Source organism: Cherax quadricarinatus, chromosome 23, assembly GCF_038502225.1.
Source record: "Cherax quadricarinatus isolate ZL_2023a chromosome 23, ASM3850222v1, whole genome shotgun sequence".
NCBI classification, from domain to species: Eukaryota; Metazoa; Arthropoda; class Malacostraca; order Decapoda; family Parastacidae; genus Cherax; species Cherax quadricarinatus.
Window position 1 is genome coordinate 974,122 of NC_091314.1, and position 17,741 is coordinate 991,862.

Genomic DNA, 17,741 nt, shown 5'->3' on the forward strand with positions numbered 1-17,741 from the left:
ATAAAGCCACACCTTGTGCTACTGAGTGCTGAATAAAGCCACACTTCGTGCTACTAAGTGCTGAATAAAGCCACACCTTGTGCTACTGAGTGCTGAATAAAGCCACACCTCGTGTTACTGAGTGCTGAATAAAGCCACACTTCGTGCTACTGAGTGCTGAATAAAGCCACACCTTGTGCTACTGAGTGCTGAATAAAGCCACACCTTGTGCTACTGAGTGCTGAATAAAGCCACACCTTGTGCTACTGAGTGCTGAATAAAGCCACACCTCGTGTTACTGAGTGCTGAATAGAGCCACACCTCGTGCTACTGAGTGCTTAATAAAGCCACGCCTTGTGCTACTGAGTGCTGAATAAAGCCACACCTTGTGCTACTGAGTGCTGAATAAAGCCACACCTTGTGCTACTGAGTGCTGAATAAAGCCACACCTCGTGCTACTGAGTGCTGAATAAAGCCACACCTCGTGCTACTGAGTGCTGAATAAAGCCACACCTCGTGCTACTGAGTGCTGAATAAAGCCACACCTCGTGCTACTGAGTGCTGAACAAAGACACACCTCGTGCTACTGAGTGCTGAATAAAGCCACACCTTGTGCTACTGAGTGCTGAACAAAGCCACACCTCGTGCTACTGAGTGCTGAATAAAGCCACACCTCGTGCTATTGAGTGCTGAACAAAGCCACACCTCGTGCTACTGAGTGCTGAATAAAGCCACACCTCGTGCTATTGAGTGCTGAATAAAGCCACACCTCGTGCTATTGAGTGCTGAATAAAGCCACACCTCGTGCTATTGAGTGCTGAACAAAGCCACACCTCGTGCTATTGAGTGCTGAATAAAGCCACACCTCGTGCTATTGAGTGCTGAACAAAGCCACACCTCGTGCTACTGAGTGCTGAATAAAGCCACACCTCGTGCTATTGAGTGCTGAACAAAGCCACACCTCGTGCTATTGAGTGCTGAATAAAGCCACACCTCGTGCTACTGAGTGCTGAATAAAGCCACACCTTGTGCTACTGAGTGCTGAATAAAGCCACACCTTGTGCTACTGAGTGCTGAATAAAGCCACACCTTGTGCTACTGAGTGCTGAATAAAGCCACACCTTGTGCTACTGAGTGCTGAATAAAGCCACACCTTGTGCTACTGAGTGCTGAATAAAGCCACACCTTGTGCTACTGAGTGCTGAATAAAGCCACACCTTGTGCTACTGAGTGCTGAATAAAGCCACACCTTGTGCTACTGAGTGCTGAATAAAGCCACACCTTGTGCTACTGAGTGCTGAATAAAGCCACACCTTGTGCTACTGAGTGCTGAATAAAGCCACACCTTGTGCTACTGAGTGCTGAATAAAGCCACACCTTGTGCTACTGAGTGCTGAATAAAGCCACACCTTGTGCTACTGAGTGCTGAATAAAGCCACACCTTGTGCTACTGAGTGCTGAATAAAGCCACACCTTGTGCTACTGAGTGCTGAATAAAGCCACACCTTGTGCTACTGAGTGCTGAATAAAGCCACACCTTGTGCTACTGAGTGCTGAATAAAGCCACACCTTGTGCTACTGAGTGCTGAATAAAGCCACACCTTGTGCTACTGAGTGCTGAATAAAGCCACACCTTGTGCTACTGAGTGCTGAATAAAGCCACACCTTGTGCTACTGAGTGCTGAATAAAGCCACACCTCGTGCTACTGAGTGCTGAATAAAGCCACACCTTGTGCTACTGAGTGCTGAATAAAGCCACACCTTGTGCTACTGAGTGCTGAATAAAGCCACACCTCGTGCTACTGAGTGCTGAATAAAGCCACACCTTGTGCTACTGAGTGCTGAATAAAGCCACACCTTGTGCTACTGAGTGCTGAATAAAGCCACACCTTGTGCTACTGAGTGCTGAATAAAGCCACACCTTGTGCTACTGAGTGCTGAATAAAGCCACACCTTGTGCTACTGAGTGCTGAATAAAGCCACACCTCGTGCTACTGAGTGCTGAATAAAGCCACACCTTGTGCTACTGAGTGCTGAATAAAGCCACACCTTGTGCTACTGAGTGCTGAATAAAGCCACACCTTGTGCTACTGAGTGCTGAATAAAGCCACACCTTGTGCTACTGAGTGCTGAATAAAGCCACACCTTGTGCTACTGAGTGCTGAATAAAGCCACACCTCGTGCTACTGAGTGCTGAATAAAGCCACACCTCGTGCTACTGAGTGCTGAATAAAGCCACACCTTGTGCTACTGAGTGCTGAATAAAGCCACACCTTGTGCTACTGAGTGCTGAATAAAGCCACACCTTGTGCTACTGAGTCCTCAGTAAAGCCACATCTCGTGCTGAGTACTGAATAAAACATTCATTCATATTTCATGTTGGATAATGAAATTGCTTTCGGCCAGTGAAAAACGCATACATTTAGTGATTGTTATATGCATGGAGATGAATGTGAAAAGTGTGTATGTTCGGCCCGGTGTATAGTGTAGTATGTTGTGCTTCAGTATTATTAACCTGTTAGTATATTAATGGAGAAGCGTTAATTAAGTCCGTAGGGGCCATACTATAGCAGACCGTATAACCTGTATTATGCCCATGGTTGGACCTTTAGTATGCCCATGGTTGAACCTGCAGTATGCCCATGGTTGGACCTTTAGTATGCCCGTGGTTGAACCTGCAGTATGCCCATGGTTGGACCTTTAGTATGCCCATGGTTGAACCTGCAGTATGCCCATGGTTGGACCTTTAGTATGCCCGTGGTTGAACCTGCAGTATGCCCATGGTTGGACTTGCACTGAAATAAGCTTCATAGGGCTCAACAGGATGTGGGTGTTTTGTCCTCTGCTCACAGGACTGTTCAATTTGAGACAAATCCTTGTCAGTTAAAAACCTGGTGTACTCTCGCCCATGGTTACCCCAGGGATCCTGCCTCTTCATGCATATCCATACATGATGTTGACTGTAGTTCCCATCTGAACTGTTTATCCTCGCTATTTATAAAGCCACAACGGTTTTTAGTTTTGTCAAGGCCTGCTTAGACCACGCAGAACTTTCAGGTCTAAGTTTTAACTTATGCTGGTTGATGAGGTATGATGGATGCTCGTATATGTAACCTTTTATGACTTCAATTACTTCATTGGGGAAGAAAGGTAGATTGTGTGTCCAGATGGTCGTTACGGTGTAGTGTTGAATTAATTTCCAGTATTCAGAGTTATAGACGATTACCAAGCCCCAGCTTACTGCATATGTACTGATTCACTCATCTTCCTCCATCTTCTATTTCCACAACTCTTTTTTTTTCTCTTCCCAGCCTACTACTCTACTTCCCCCTTCTCCACCCTTGACTGTCGTTGTCTGAAGTCTGCTTCATTATTCTCAAACTTGTAAGAAAGTCAATATTTGCTCTCTCTCTCTCTCTCTCTCTCTCTCTCTCTCTCTCTCTCTCTCTCTCTCTCTCTCTCTCTCTCTCTCTCTCTCTCTCTCTCTCTCTCTCTCTCTCTCTCTCTCTCTTTCTCTCACTCACTCACTCACGCATATCTCCAGTTTTCCATTCCCAATTTCTCTATTCACAAATTTGAGCTAGCGAGTGTATAACACTTTGAGGCATAACAAATATAATTTAAACTATGGCCATGAGCAACAGATCAACTTAGAAATGTGCGTAAAATAACGTAAACAAATTTATCATGACTGTTGAAAACAATAAAAAATAAAGAGTACAAAATCCCAGCTCTGACAAATGAAAATTAAAGAAATCGTAAATTCATTTTGTGAATCTAATTTAGAATATTAGACTTCGCAATATATATTATTGAAATATATATATACTTGGAATTAAAAATCTTTTATGCCAGTAACGAGCAATATTCCAGCCAGCGTTAAAATAAAAAGTTCCCTTCATTGTTTTTAGTATATTGTCATGTATATATCTTTCCCTGGTCTTAAAACTTATAGCTGTCCCACCAGTGTAGTTTATATATATATATATATATATATATATATATATATACAGTGGTTGAAAATAATATGAAGACTGTTCTGTAAAAATTTTTATTCTCAGTGTGTTCAATAGGGAGTTGGTCTTCCATTTGCAGCTAAAACAACGCCAGTTCGTCGAGGAATTGAGTCTTGTAGCTCAAAATTTACCTGGATATTGTTCAAATGCTACATGAATCTAAATATTATTGAAAATTATCAATAATATTTAGATCTGGCGATTGTGGGGGCCAATCCAAGTGTTCGACTTCACTTCATGTTCTTCGTGTTAATTTTTAACAACTCTAGCGGTATGAATTGGTGCATTATCGTCTTGGAAGATAGTGCAAAAAGGGACCAGAATCCTTGGCTTCATATCAAGGAGCACAAATAATAGGAGTTCTCAGGTCGTTCTTCAACTCTATATATCCTTGGTTAGGCCTTATTTAGATTATGCTGCACAGTTCTCATCACCTTATTGCAGAAAGGATATTCATGCACTGGAAAACGTACAAAGGAGGATGACAAAGTTGATCCCATGTATCAGAAATCTTCCCAATGAGGATAGACTGAAGTCCCTGAATCTGCACTCTCTAGAAAGGCGTAGAATTTGGGGGGATATGATTGAGGTGTATAATGGAAAACAGGAATAAATAAAGGTAATGTAAATAGCGTGCTAAAAAATATCTAGCCAAGACATGACTCGCAGCAATGGATTAAAGTTGGAAAAAAACAGATTCAGGTAGGATATAGGAAAGCACTGAAACCATACCCCCGGCCGGGATTGAACCCGCGGTCATAGAGTCTCAAAACTCCAGCCCGTCGCGTTAGCCACTAGACCAGCTAGCCACAATAAGATTCATCCAACTAGGTATATTTCTACACCATAGGAAAGTTAGCACAGGCACCTCTGTGACCACAAATGCAAGTTTTTACAGACGAATCTCCAGCTAGCGTGGCCGTGACGAACTCTAGCTCAAGTCCCTTCACTGCCGTCAACATGACTCAAGAAATCGTAATGACACGATTGCAAATAAACCATACCCCCGGCCGGGATTGAACCCGCGGGTTCAATCCCGGCCGGGGGTATGGTTTATTTGCAATCGTGTCATTACGATTTCTTGAGTCTCGTTAGGAAAGCACTGGTTTGGTAATAGAGTTGTGGATGAGTGGAACGAACTTCCGAGTACCATTATAGAAGCTAAGACGTTGTGTTGTTTTAAAAATAGGTTTGGTAAATACATGTACATGAGTGGGCGTAGGTGGGTGTGGGTTGGACCTGACTAGCTTGTGCTAGTAGGTCTGATGCCGTGCCCCCTCAAGTGGATGTGACCTAGCCTAACCTGACTAGGTGGGTCATTGGTTTAAGCCGAGAGGTGACTTGGACTTGCCTCGCATGGGCCAGTAGGCCTGCTGCAGTGTTCCTTCTTTCTTATGTTCTTATGTAACACATTTAAATTGATTATTGAGTCATTCGACAGTTCGACTCTTCAGTCAGCAGGTGTTCATGTTATTTTTTCCAACCCCAGCGTGTGTATAATGTAGTATAGTATATATATAATAGAATATAGTATAAAATATAATAAAGTATAAAAATAGAGGCGATGTGTTTGAAAAAATATTTGACCAACTCATAATAGGAAAAATATTTTATTAGAATTAAAAATTCGCTCTGCCGGAAAATATTTTCCTTCGAGGGTTTGGGCACTTTTAATGTTATTAAAATATTTTTTGAGCACATTGGTAAATGTGAATATTAATTTGCATGTTGAATAAGGTTAATGTAGTGAGTAATTGTAAGTTTAGATTATATGCAAATGGTTAAAGTTGCTAGTTTATTAAGGCTAATATCCTCACTTACGACCTAACTTGAGAGTAAATAGATTAGGTAAGTTACTCTTCACTCGTGTGTGTGCTCTCTCTCTCTCTCTCTCTCTCTCTCTCTCTCTCTCTCTCTCTCTCTCCCATTGTCATTCTCTATCCCGACCTATTACAGCCATGGTAGGGTAGGTAGATAGTGAGAGAAGGGTTGGTGGCTGGGGGAGTGTTGAATTGGTGGGGAAGGCAATATGTGCCCCCGTCTGTCTCATTTGCATAATTCATTAACTCCCAAAACACTCCCTCAGACGGTGCAAGAAGCAGAGATGTAGTAGTAGCATTGTGTGTGTTGGGGGGGGGGGGGGGGTAGTACTTAGTTCCACTACTTGGGTCTGGTTGAATTTAAATAATTATTCGTGTGGCCTTGACTATTATCCTTGTTATTGTGAAACTGTGATGACTGGATATATGTGAGGCCTTCTTGTGGGCTTTTACGATCAGGTTATTTTTCTTGGTCAACTCATTGTACAAGTTTTACTAACTTCTTATTATGTTAGCAAAGGCGCTAAACTTACATGGATCATGCAGCATTTATGAGCTTTTGAATCATATAAATTGATCTGAGAAGGCACTAATCAAATTATTTATATACAGGTAACAATAAAAATGTATCTCTTTCTCGTGGTGATTATTTTGGTGACCCCTGCTGTACTGTGATGACCCCTGCTGTCCTTTGGTGACCCCTGCTGTCGTGTGGTGACCCCTGCTGGCCTGTGATGAACTGCAGATCCTCTAGCAGGGTCATCGTCATCGTCGTCGTCAGTAGCTGGAGGTCTTCCCCCAGAATTCACACAGGTGAGATAAATATTTAATATATTATCCAGTTTACATACTCTCAAAACACATGCCCATACACCCCCACACTTGCACATACACCCACCTATATATACACATAGGCTTATACGCCCACATGCACACACACGCCCATACACCCAGTTATAACTCAGACTACAAAAGGGGGCAACTAAACGCCTGACGAATTTCCTGAAGGAAACCCAGTGGGAAAGAAAACTATCTGAAAAGGCGAGGCAGGAGATACCAGATGTAATAAATGGAACGTGTAGGGAGGCGAGGGAGACATTCTTCCTGAGCACAAGAAAGAATAACTATGCAAGACTAAGCAAGAAAGTAGAGAGGTAATATTGAAATAGCATTGCTGCCAAGGCTAAAACAGAACTGAAGTTCTCCAGTGATGACTGAAGAAAGAATGACTGTAGGAAGACAGGTGTTAAGACTGAAAAGGGAAGAACGAGGTCTCGCACAGACGATAGCAAAGCATGTTTTGAACTAAATTTTTTTAAGATATTGACAGTAGAGCCGGTGACTTAGTCATGAACAGTGAGTATACAATCCAGCAGTAAACCTACTAGCCTACATCAGTCCCCTCAAATTCCCATGTCCATTACTACTAGGGTGTAACATGTTTTATACACATTTTCTATTAAATATTTATATACCTGTATTGTAATTATGGTATATAATTTATGTATAATATATATATATATATATATATATATATATATATATATATATATATATATATATATATATATATATATATATATAGATATATATATAGATATATATATATATATATATATATATATATATATATATATATATATATATATATATATATATATATATATATATATATATTTATTTTATTATCACACTGGCCGATTCCCACCAAGGCAGGGTGGCCCGAAAAAGAAAAACTTTCACCATCATTCACTCCATCACTGTCTTGCCAGAAGGGTGCTTTACACTACAGTTTTTAAACTGCAACATTAACACCCCTCCTTCAGAGTGCAGGCACTGTACTTCCCATCTCCAGGACTCAAGTCCGGCCTGCCGGTTTCCCTGAATCCCTTCATAAATGTTACTTTGCTCACACTCCAACAGCACGTCAAGTATTAAAAACCATTTGTCTCCATTCACTCCTATCAAACACGCTCACGCATGCCTGCTGGAAGTCCAAGCCCCTCGCACATATAATATATATGTTATATATATATATATATATATATATATATATATATATAACATATATATTATATATATATATATATATAATATATATATATAAATATATATATATATATATATATATATATATATATATATATATATATATATATATATATATATATATATATATATATATATATTTTATTTAGTCTAGATTGTAAATTTTAATCTATATCTACTCGAATTAATGATGTTATTGATGTTGTGTGAAACAGCTGCTGCCACCTGTACCAGGCAAGATAGACAAGCCAGTGGGTCACAACGTGAAACTCAAGTGTCAAGTTACAGGAGTGCCAGAGCCTACTGTCACCTGGTTCAAGGTAGGTCACATCAGCACTTGAGTCAGGCCTTGCACTGCCTACTAAGATACAACCTCTATCACCTCTTATCTGCACTGCTGTCAGCATTGCTATGTTTTAATCTGCATTATCAGCTCTGTCTTCTTCATTTTCAGAATTATTATTAGCTATAGCTATATCTTTGATTTTAGTACATACACTGTACTAATAGTAGTAATGTTGATGGTAATGATTATTATATTACAAATTGCATAGGTCATAGTACTAAAAATAATTCTTATAGAACAGTACTTATAGTACTGATAATGGTGCTTCTAGTTTCCATAACACTAGTACTGAGTCTTGTGAGAATGGTGATAGTCATAACTGCTGAATGCTGATATTATACGACTGGGTGCAAATAATATTCGTAGTGGTGTGAAAAATAGTGCTGGTAAGTGTGAATGGTAGTGCTGATAATAGAGCTAATAAGTAAAAATATTGTGGCAGAAACAATTCAAAATCCATGAATTTGAAATAAAAACTAGACATGTCAGTCATTCAGGGTGGACAGAAAACTCATCATGTTTTGAATTCTACATTATTAGTTCCCCAGAGTAGTGCTGGTAGTATGTAGCAGTAGTGCTTACAGTAGTATGTATTAACAAGTGCTAGTAGTAGTGCTCATGGTAGCACTGATAGTGCTTATAATAGTACTGACAGTGCTTATAATAGTGCTGACAAGTACTGTTTATAGTAGTAGCACTTATAGTAGTATTGACAAGTGCTGTTAATAGTGCCAGTAGTGCTGGCAGTAGTAATGCAGATAAATGCTAATAATAATAATAATAATAATAATATCCTTATTTCTACAAGTACATGTATAAGGTATGCAGGCCTAGCTGACATCAATGACATACTACTATATAGAAAGCTGCTTGTTATGCAGAGCATTTTGGGCAAATTAGGTCAGTTTTGTTCCAGGATGTGACCCACACCAGTCGACTAACACCCAGGTGTCCATTTTATACTAATGGGTGAACAGGGACAGCAGGTATGTTCAGGAAACATGTCTCTAATGTTTTCCAGCCGTACTGGAGATTCAAACTCTGGACCTCAATGTGTGAGCTGAGCTTGCTAACGAGTGAGCTATGGTCTTGGCTGGTGTCTGGTTGGAGTCTAGGAAGCTACTGAAAATATAGGTTATACTTAATGACAAAAGTCTGTAAATTTGAACAATATAATCCTTTTGTACTAAAGTCATGAGTATCATTGTGAGGAACAAAAATAGGGAATAGATATAAGAAGATTAATGACTTATTTAGAGATAAAAGATATGTAGATACAGAGCAACAGAATGAGTAAGAAAGATGTAACAAAATGAATGAGGGGAGAAAGATGTGATAGTGAGTAAGAGAGTAACACAAGCAAATAGCAAGAGACCTGTGGTCCATATCAAGAGAGAAAAACACCCAAACCCTTTGTAATTTCACAATAAAATCCTGTGTTATTTGAGAGCATGAATACAAATGCCAAGGATTACTGGAGAAATAGATTCATTAACTTTTATCCCGTGCACTCTCGCCCAGCCCTATGTTCAGCCCCATCCCACCCCACCCTGTCCATTTTCAGCACACCCCACCACCACATACCCCATCCCAGCCAGGAACAATGCATAACTCACTGGTGAGACTAATAAAACATAGGACCACTAAAACATATTGACAAGTTTCCTTATATGCCATGCTCACCTAGTACAGACATAAAAATAATTAGCTTTGTGTTAGCTGACTGTTGTGGAAAACTTCAGTTCTACTGGAAGTTACATCCTGTGCAAAAGATTCCAGTTCTGAGGGATGTAATATTTTGTGTTTTGTGTAAGACTACAATTCTGCTGGAAGATATCTGTCATCTTCCTTTCCATATCCTTCCTCTGTCATCTTATATCCATCTCTTCTCTGTCATCCTTCCTTCCCCCACCCCTCCACATTCTCACTCTTAACCCTTCTTCCCAGGACCTCCATCATTCCCATTGGCTGCTGTGCTGAACCCTCCATTAAAATTTTGTTTAAATCCTAGATAAGTATTGGAAAATAGTTATAACAGGTAGCATTGGGTGACAGATGTATAGGTGGTCAGGTGTGGAGTGGGGTAAACAAGGTGGAAGATGGGAATGAAGTTGTAATACTGGATTTACCAAGCACTTGGGCTTACAAGGTCACTCCTGCATGACCTCCAGCTTTAGTGCTTCCCTGTGAATGTACTAATTTAAGGTTATCAATGCTTTTGTCAATAAAAAGGTAACACTCGCATACTAAATTAGCCCTTAAGTAAAAACCAGTCACACTAGCAGGCACACAAGCATAAATATATAAGTACTGTTCTCTGTTGTATTGCATATTAATGTTATGTAGTTACAATAGGCTGATGAATAACACGTGCAGCATTTGGGTACCTCTACTGCCACAATGTTTTACCCGCACAGCAGGCTTCTTCAGTTGAATACAGAGGTGATTTTAATACTAGAGGAGACAATGGAAGAAGTGGAGAGGTACTTTTGAGATGTTTGGTTCCTTAGCTTTCACAGATGTTCAGTCCCTTTGCCTTGATTCAAAGCAAAAGGATTCTAATACTGTCTCCGGTGTTAAAATCGCCTTTTATTTGACTGAGGAACGCTTCTGTGCAGATGAAACGTTTTGGCAACAAAGGTACTCAGGTGTTGCACACGTCTTAGTCACCATACTGTACTGCAGCATAAAGTTTTAATAACACCATCAATTAAAATATTTACCCATGAAAGGGTTGTATTGCATGTTGGAAATGGGAGCACAGTTCATTAGGATTGATTCAAGAAAGAGGGGTAGCTCCATTACCAACTCACTTCCACTTGAGTTGTGAAGGAATAGCTACAGTTGCTAGCTTCATCCTTACCTTTCTCCGTCATTACCCTGGCAATCCTCAACAGCTCTCCTGGGAGTTTAAGAAAGCCACGCTGTCCCAGTTTATTACATTAACCTGAATCCTTAATGATTATTGTGGGCTTTAGTAAATGTAAGTTTTAGTTTATGGTGCATGTTGTTTAACCCGGTGTGTACTCTGTACGTATTATTATATTCACGGGGAAGCACTAAACCAGTAGGGGTCAGACAGAGCATGGGGAATGAGAAGATTAATTCCAATTCTTTGTATCAAGAAACCTTCATTGATATCATTGCACTTCCTTTTCCCTTGAAGAGGTGTGTGTTGTATAAATCCCTTGTATTATATTTTCCCTAATGAGTCGTGTACTATATCCAGTGTTATTTGCAAAAACCAACTACAGTACCACACAGTGTATTTCTTTGGACTTATTTTAAGTGCCTAATATAGCAATAGATACTGATGATAAATAAAGGTATATATAAAAAATAGTCAATATTTAAGCTTCAGTAATGCCACATGGAGAGGGAAACATGATGAATAAGAGGGAAGAGGAACAAGGAACAGACAGGCACATGGGGGATATACTTACCTATACATAATTGGATACACTTACCTATACATAATTGGATACATCATCAGTCAGCCACTAAGACAAGAGAGGGAGGGAAGGTAACTAGGGAAGAGGAAGGAGAAAGAGGAAGTCTGTGGAAGTAAGGATGGATGGGAAGAGGGGAAATAGGAGTAAGGAATAAGGAGGAAAAGTCTAGTTAGAAGATGGTATTTCTTAATTCCTTGAGAGGGTAATTTTTTTTTTTTTTTTATTATCACACTGGCCGATTCCCACCAAGGCAGGGTGGCCCGAAAAAGAAAAACTTTCACCATCATTCACTCCATCACTGTCTTGCCAGAAGGGTGCTTTACACTACAGTTTTTAAACTGCAACATTAACACCCCTCCTTCAGAGTGCAGGCACTGTACTTCCCATCTCCAGGACTCAAGTCCGGCCTGCCGGTTTCCCTGAACCCCTTCGTAAATGTTACTTTGCTCACACTCCAACAGCACGTCAAGTATTAAAAACCATTTGTCTCCATTCACTCCTATCAAACACACTCACGCATGCCTGCTGGAAGTCCAAGCCCCTCGCACACAAAACCTCCTTTACCCCCTCCCTCCAACCTTTCCTAGGCCGACCCCTACCCCGCCTTCCTTCCACTACAGACTGATACACTCTTGAAGTTATTCTGTTTCGCTCCATTCTCTCCACATGTCCGAACCACCTCAACAACCCTTCCTCAGCCCTCTGGACAACAGTTTTGGTAATACCGCACCTCCTCCTAACTTCCAAACTACGAATTCTCTGCATTATATTCACACCACACATTGCTCTCAGACATGACATCTCCACTGCCTCCAGCCTTCTCCTCGCTGCAACATTCATCACCCATGCTTCACACCCATATAAGAGCATTGGTAAAACTATACTCTCATACATTCCCCTCTTTGCCTCCAAGGACAAAGTTCTTTGTCTCCACAGACTCCTAAGTGCACCACTCACCCTTTTCCCCTCATCAATTCTATGATTCACCTCATCTTTCATAGACCCATCCACTGACACGTCCACTCCCAAATATCTGAATACATTCACCTCCTCCATACTCTCTCCCTCCAATCTGATATCCAATCTTTCATCACCTAATCTTTTTGTTATCCTCATAACCTTACTCTTTCCTGTATTCACTTTCAATTTTCTTCTTTTGCACACCCTACCAAATTCATCCACCAATCTCTGCAACTTCTCTTCAGAATCTCCCAAGAGTACAGTGTCATCAGCAAAGAGCAACTGTGACAACTCCCACTTTATGTGTGATTCTTTATCTTTTAACTCCACGCCTCTTGCCAAGACCCTCGCATTTACTTCTCTTACAACCCCATCTATAAATATATTAAACAACCACGGTGACATCACACATCCTTGTCTAAGGCCTACTTTTACTGGGAAATAATTTCCCTCTTTCCTACATACTCTAACTTGAGCCTCACTATCCTCGTAAAAACTCTTCACTGCTTTCAGTAACCTACCTCCTACACCATACACCTGCAACATCTGCCACATTGCCCCCCTATCCACCCTGTCATATGCCTTTTCCAAATCCACAAATGCCACAAAGACCTCTTTAGCCTTATCTAAATACTGTTCACTTATATGTTTCACTGTAAACACCTGGTCCACACATCCCCTACCTTTCCTAAAGCCTCCTTGTTCATCTGCTATCCTATTCTCCGTCTTACTCTTAATTCTTTCAATAATAACTCTACCATACACTTTACCAGGTAATTCACTTCTTTAAATGAGCTGACTTAAATATTTAAACATAATTAGAGATTATGAAATATTTAGTAGGTATGGAGAATAAATAGTACCCCACATATCCAAGAATAGTATTATATGTATGCATTTTAAAATGCAGCATTATTAAGTGTGAATCTAAATCTTTATTCCATATGGAAAAACTTTCAGAAATTAAAAAAAAAATTCATGGGAAATACACAGTATAGGACATGAGAGCCCACATTGAGGCTATCAGGGTGTTTGAGGCAAGGATAATAAAGCAGAAGACTATCCAGCCACTGTTGGTATAAAAACAGGGAAAAATATACTGTACCATATGAAAAAATAGCATGGAATTTACTAGATGGAAGGCATGGGGTAAAGCCACCTCATATACACTGTTTTGTATGGGTTATTTGTAGGATATGCTTTGAGTAACAGATTGTTCCATTTGTCATCAAATAATGTGAGTACCATAATTATTGTTTGTGTGTTAGTGGCATTAAATTGCATTATTTCCTCAGGATGGTGTTGAACTTCGAGAGGGATCTCTTGGGGGAGAGTCACGCCTCACACGTCACTATCTTCAACTGCTGGAGTTGAGGCCCCAGGATGCTGGAACCTACACATGTGCTGCCGCCAACCAATTTGGTGCAGCAGCTGCCAACTGGACCCTCAGAGTCATAGGTAGGCTTCTTCCTAATAGATGCCTGTTTCAAACAAACCCTGGAAGCAGGCCCCATGCTAAACCTGTCAACTTAAACATCTCTTCCCTACCTACCCACCCACCCAAACACACACACACACACTCAAGGTGCCAAGGTGGACAAAGACAGGATGTTCCAGAGATGTGACACAGAAACAAGGGGTCACAGTTGGATGTTGAAGACTCCTATGAATCAAAGGGACGTTAGGAAGTATTTCTTCAGTCAGAGTTGTCAGGAAGTGGAATAGCCTAGAAAATGACGTAGTGGAGGCAGGAACCACACATAGTTTTAAGATGAGGTTTGATGAAGCTCATGGAGCAGGGAGAGAGAGGAACCAGTAGCAATCAGTGAAGAGGGAGGGCCAGGAGCTATGACTCAACCCCTGCAACCACAAATAGGTGAGTACTCGTACACACTCTCTCTCTCTCTCTCTGTCTCTCTGTCTCTCTCTGTCTCTCTCTCTCTCTGTCTCTCTCTCTCTGTCTCTCTCTCTCTCTCTCTCTCTATATCTCTCTCTCTATATCTCTCTCTCTCTCTGTCTCTCTCTCTCTGTCTCTCTCTCTCTCTCTCTCTCTCTCTATATCTCTCTCTCTATATCTCTCTCTCTCTCTGTATCTCTCTATATCTCTCTCTCTATATCTCTCTCTCTCTCTGTATCTCTCTATATCTCTCTCTCTATATCTCTCTCTCTATATCTCTCTCTCTATATCTCTCTCTCTATATCTCTCTCTATATATCTCTCTCTCTCTCTCTATATCTCTCTATATCTCTATCTCTATCTCTATCTCTATCTCTCTCCAAAATAAGAACCCCTGAGCAGACTCCTATATATCTCTTCATTACATATGTACAACCATTCCTAGACTATGCAACACCAGTGTGCATTCAGCACATAGTACTGTAATATATAAAGCTTCAGAAAGTTTAGAGATGTGCCTCTCCCCTAATGCCAGGCCTGTGATGCAAGAGTTATGAAGAAAGACTGCAAGAAATGGATTTTAAATAATTTAAGGAGTATTAAATTAAGTGATGATGAAAATACTACTTAAAGGCAGACTGAGGATTCATCATTAGACAAAAGCCCATGACAAGGGAAGAGCAGCTTGAAGCTGTACACCTAAACAAGTAATAAGACATTAAAAAGTCTTTTTACATAGTTGTTATAGTATAGTCAGTGTTATACAGTGCCAGAGGAGTGGGAGGGAAAGAGATTCAATCCAAGGAAAAGTATTGTAGCTCAAATTCTTTGGATTATGATTCCTTTGCTAGCATCAAGACACCTTTGAAGCATATCCTACCTAAAATCATAAACAGCTTGTTGCTACCTTAGCTAATTTAGTGCCTTACATTATTTTTGTTACTGTGTATTCATGGGAAAATGCTAAACCCATGGGAATCATGCATTACCTGAGAAGGCAGTCAGGTTTGATTTGAAGGCTTAAGACACCAACTTTCAAGAGATGTCTTATTTATTTATTTATTTATTTATTTATTTCCAATTTGTGCACACAAACCAATCCAAAGTCCATTATCTGCACTCCACAAACCATATCTGCAGTTTTTTGAGTCACTTACTGTAAGTCACAACAAATTTGGATTGAGTAGTAAAATTTCCCAACCACTGTTCTTTACATTAAGATTATGTAATTTTTCAAGGATGTATAATTTTTATTGAATGTAAAAATGCATTATATACTGGAGTTCTGTCTTATAGCATAAACACTAATTGCTAAATATGATGATCTTGTCAGATCAAGCACGCCCAAGAGAGCCAGAATTCAACCCTCTGGATCCTGCCAACACTACTGTGGCCTTGGGAGAGTCTGCCACACTTCAATGCAGTGGCAGCTCTGAAGTTACACCACACATTAAAGTAAGTCCCACAACCTTATTCATGTATCATTCTTTGGGTTTAGAAAAGAATTTCTAGAGCTTGCTATTCTGTGGTTAAAATATAGTGTAAGCTGACATGCAGTGAGAATGACATTGTTTGCTAGGAAATATTTATTGTGAAGTTACACCCACGACTGGACTTTAACATATATACATCACCATATAAGGCATACCTTATTTGTAATGTTTTTTTTTTTTTTACCTTCCCGAGCGTGAGCTCGAGGTGCTCACTTGCTTTGTGAGGCAATGTGTGTTTATTTTTGTATACTGATAAAAGTCCACTCCTAGAAGAAACATTGTAATAAAGGTCTTCACTTGCTTTTCACTGAGTTCAGGAATCAAACAATGCCTGGGTATATCTCTGTCTGGCAGTGCTCATCCCTAAGTCTTTCTTTGCAGTGCTCACAATGGATGTATAGTTTCCAGTGAATTAAGCTGCTCTGGTAGTTGCCTGTTTAACTTTCTAAGATGGAAGTGAATTCTAGTTCTTGGTCTCCCTCTCTTCAATTTTGACTGATGTGAATTAGTCCTATCAAATTATTTTTGAACTTCTGTATAGAATCTACTTCTGCTGTTATTCTGTTTGGCCCTAGTGGGTTTAGCACTTTGTTATGATTGTAATAATTCTGTTGTTATTGTTCAGCTCATTCCACTACATTATTGCTCGTATTAAAATATTTCCAGCTATCTTGTTGACTGAGTTGGAGGTTGTTTTTATTACATCCCTAGTCAAAAAGCTTTGTCTTGTTTATCCTGTCTGTGCCTCATAGTTTTGCATGTCAGTCTTTTTTTTTTTTTTTTTTAAACAAGTCGGCCGTCTCCCAATGAGGCAGGGTGACCCAAAAAGAAAGAAAATCCCCAAAAAGAAAATACTTTCATCATCATTCTCACACATAATCGCTGTTTTTGCAGAGGTGCTCAGAATACAACAGCTTAGAAGCATATACGCATAGACACACCATATCCCTCCAAACTGCTAATATCCCGAAACCTCTCCTTTAGAGTGCAGGCATTGTACTTCCCATTTCCAGGACTTAAGTCCAACAGATCGTCAGGTCCCAAATACCATTTGTCTCCATTCACTCCTCTCGAACACGCTCATGCACGCTTGCTGGAAGTCCAAGCCTCTCGCCCACAAAACCTCCCTCACCCCTTCCTTCCAACCTTTTCGAGGACGACCCCTACCCCACCTTCCTTCCCCTACAGATTTAAATGCTCTCCATGTCATTCTACTTTGATCCTTTCTCTCTAAATGACCAAACCACCTCAACAAACCCTCTTCAGCCCTCTGACTAATACTTTTATTAACTCCTCACCTTCTCCTAATTTCCACACTTCGAATTTTCTGCATATTTATACCTGGAGTGGAACCACAGTCGATGGCCTCCACTCCAAACCAACAGATACAGATACTAATGCCGGAAAAAAATCCCCCCCCAGTACCAACAATACCACCAGTCCGATAACATTCTTCTTTGCAAATATACAGGGTCTAAAGCCAGCAACAAACAACAAAATACCCTTCATCCGTGGACTGCTTGCAGAGGCAAAGGCAATGTTCGCGGCTTTTACTGAGACCCACATAAAGGATCACTTGGACAACGAAATATGGATCCCAGGTTACAACCTATACAGATGTGACAGAGTGAACAGGCAAAAGGGGGGGGTTGGCCTGTACATTGCAGAGTCACTTGTTTGCACAGAACTGCTTAATGCCTCAAATGATGTAGTGGAAGTTTTAGCAGTAA

General features: G+C 40.3%; 1 protein-coding gene across 2 annotated transcripts in view; it reads left to right on the forward strand.

The window, feature by feature from the left end:
* Window positions 1-17,741, forward strand: part of LOC128685601 (fibroblast growth factor receptor-like 1) — a 77,707-nt gene that overhangs the window by 37,968 nt on the left and 21,998 nt on the right. For both annotated transcript variants that reach the window (XM_070087737.1, XM_070087738.1), the window contains exons 3-6: window positions 6,561-6,628; window positions 8,080-8,184; window positions 13,918-14,080; window positions 15,852-15,973. In XM_070087737.1, coding sequence (XP_069943838.1) covers window positions 6,561-6,628; window positions 8,080-8,184; window positions 13,918-14,080; window positions 15,852-15,973 — 458 coding nt within the window. The remainder of the gene's footprint in view (window positions 1-6,560; window positions 6,629-8,079; window positions 8,185-13,917; window positions 14,081-15,851; window positions 15,974-17,741) is intronic.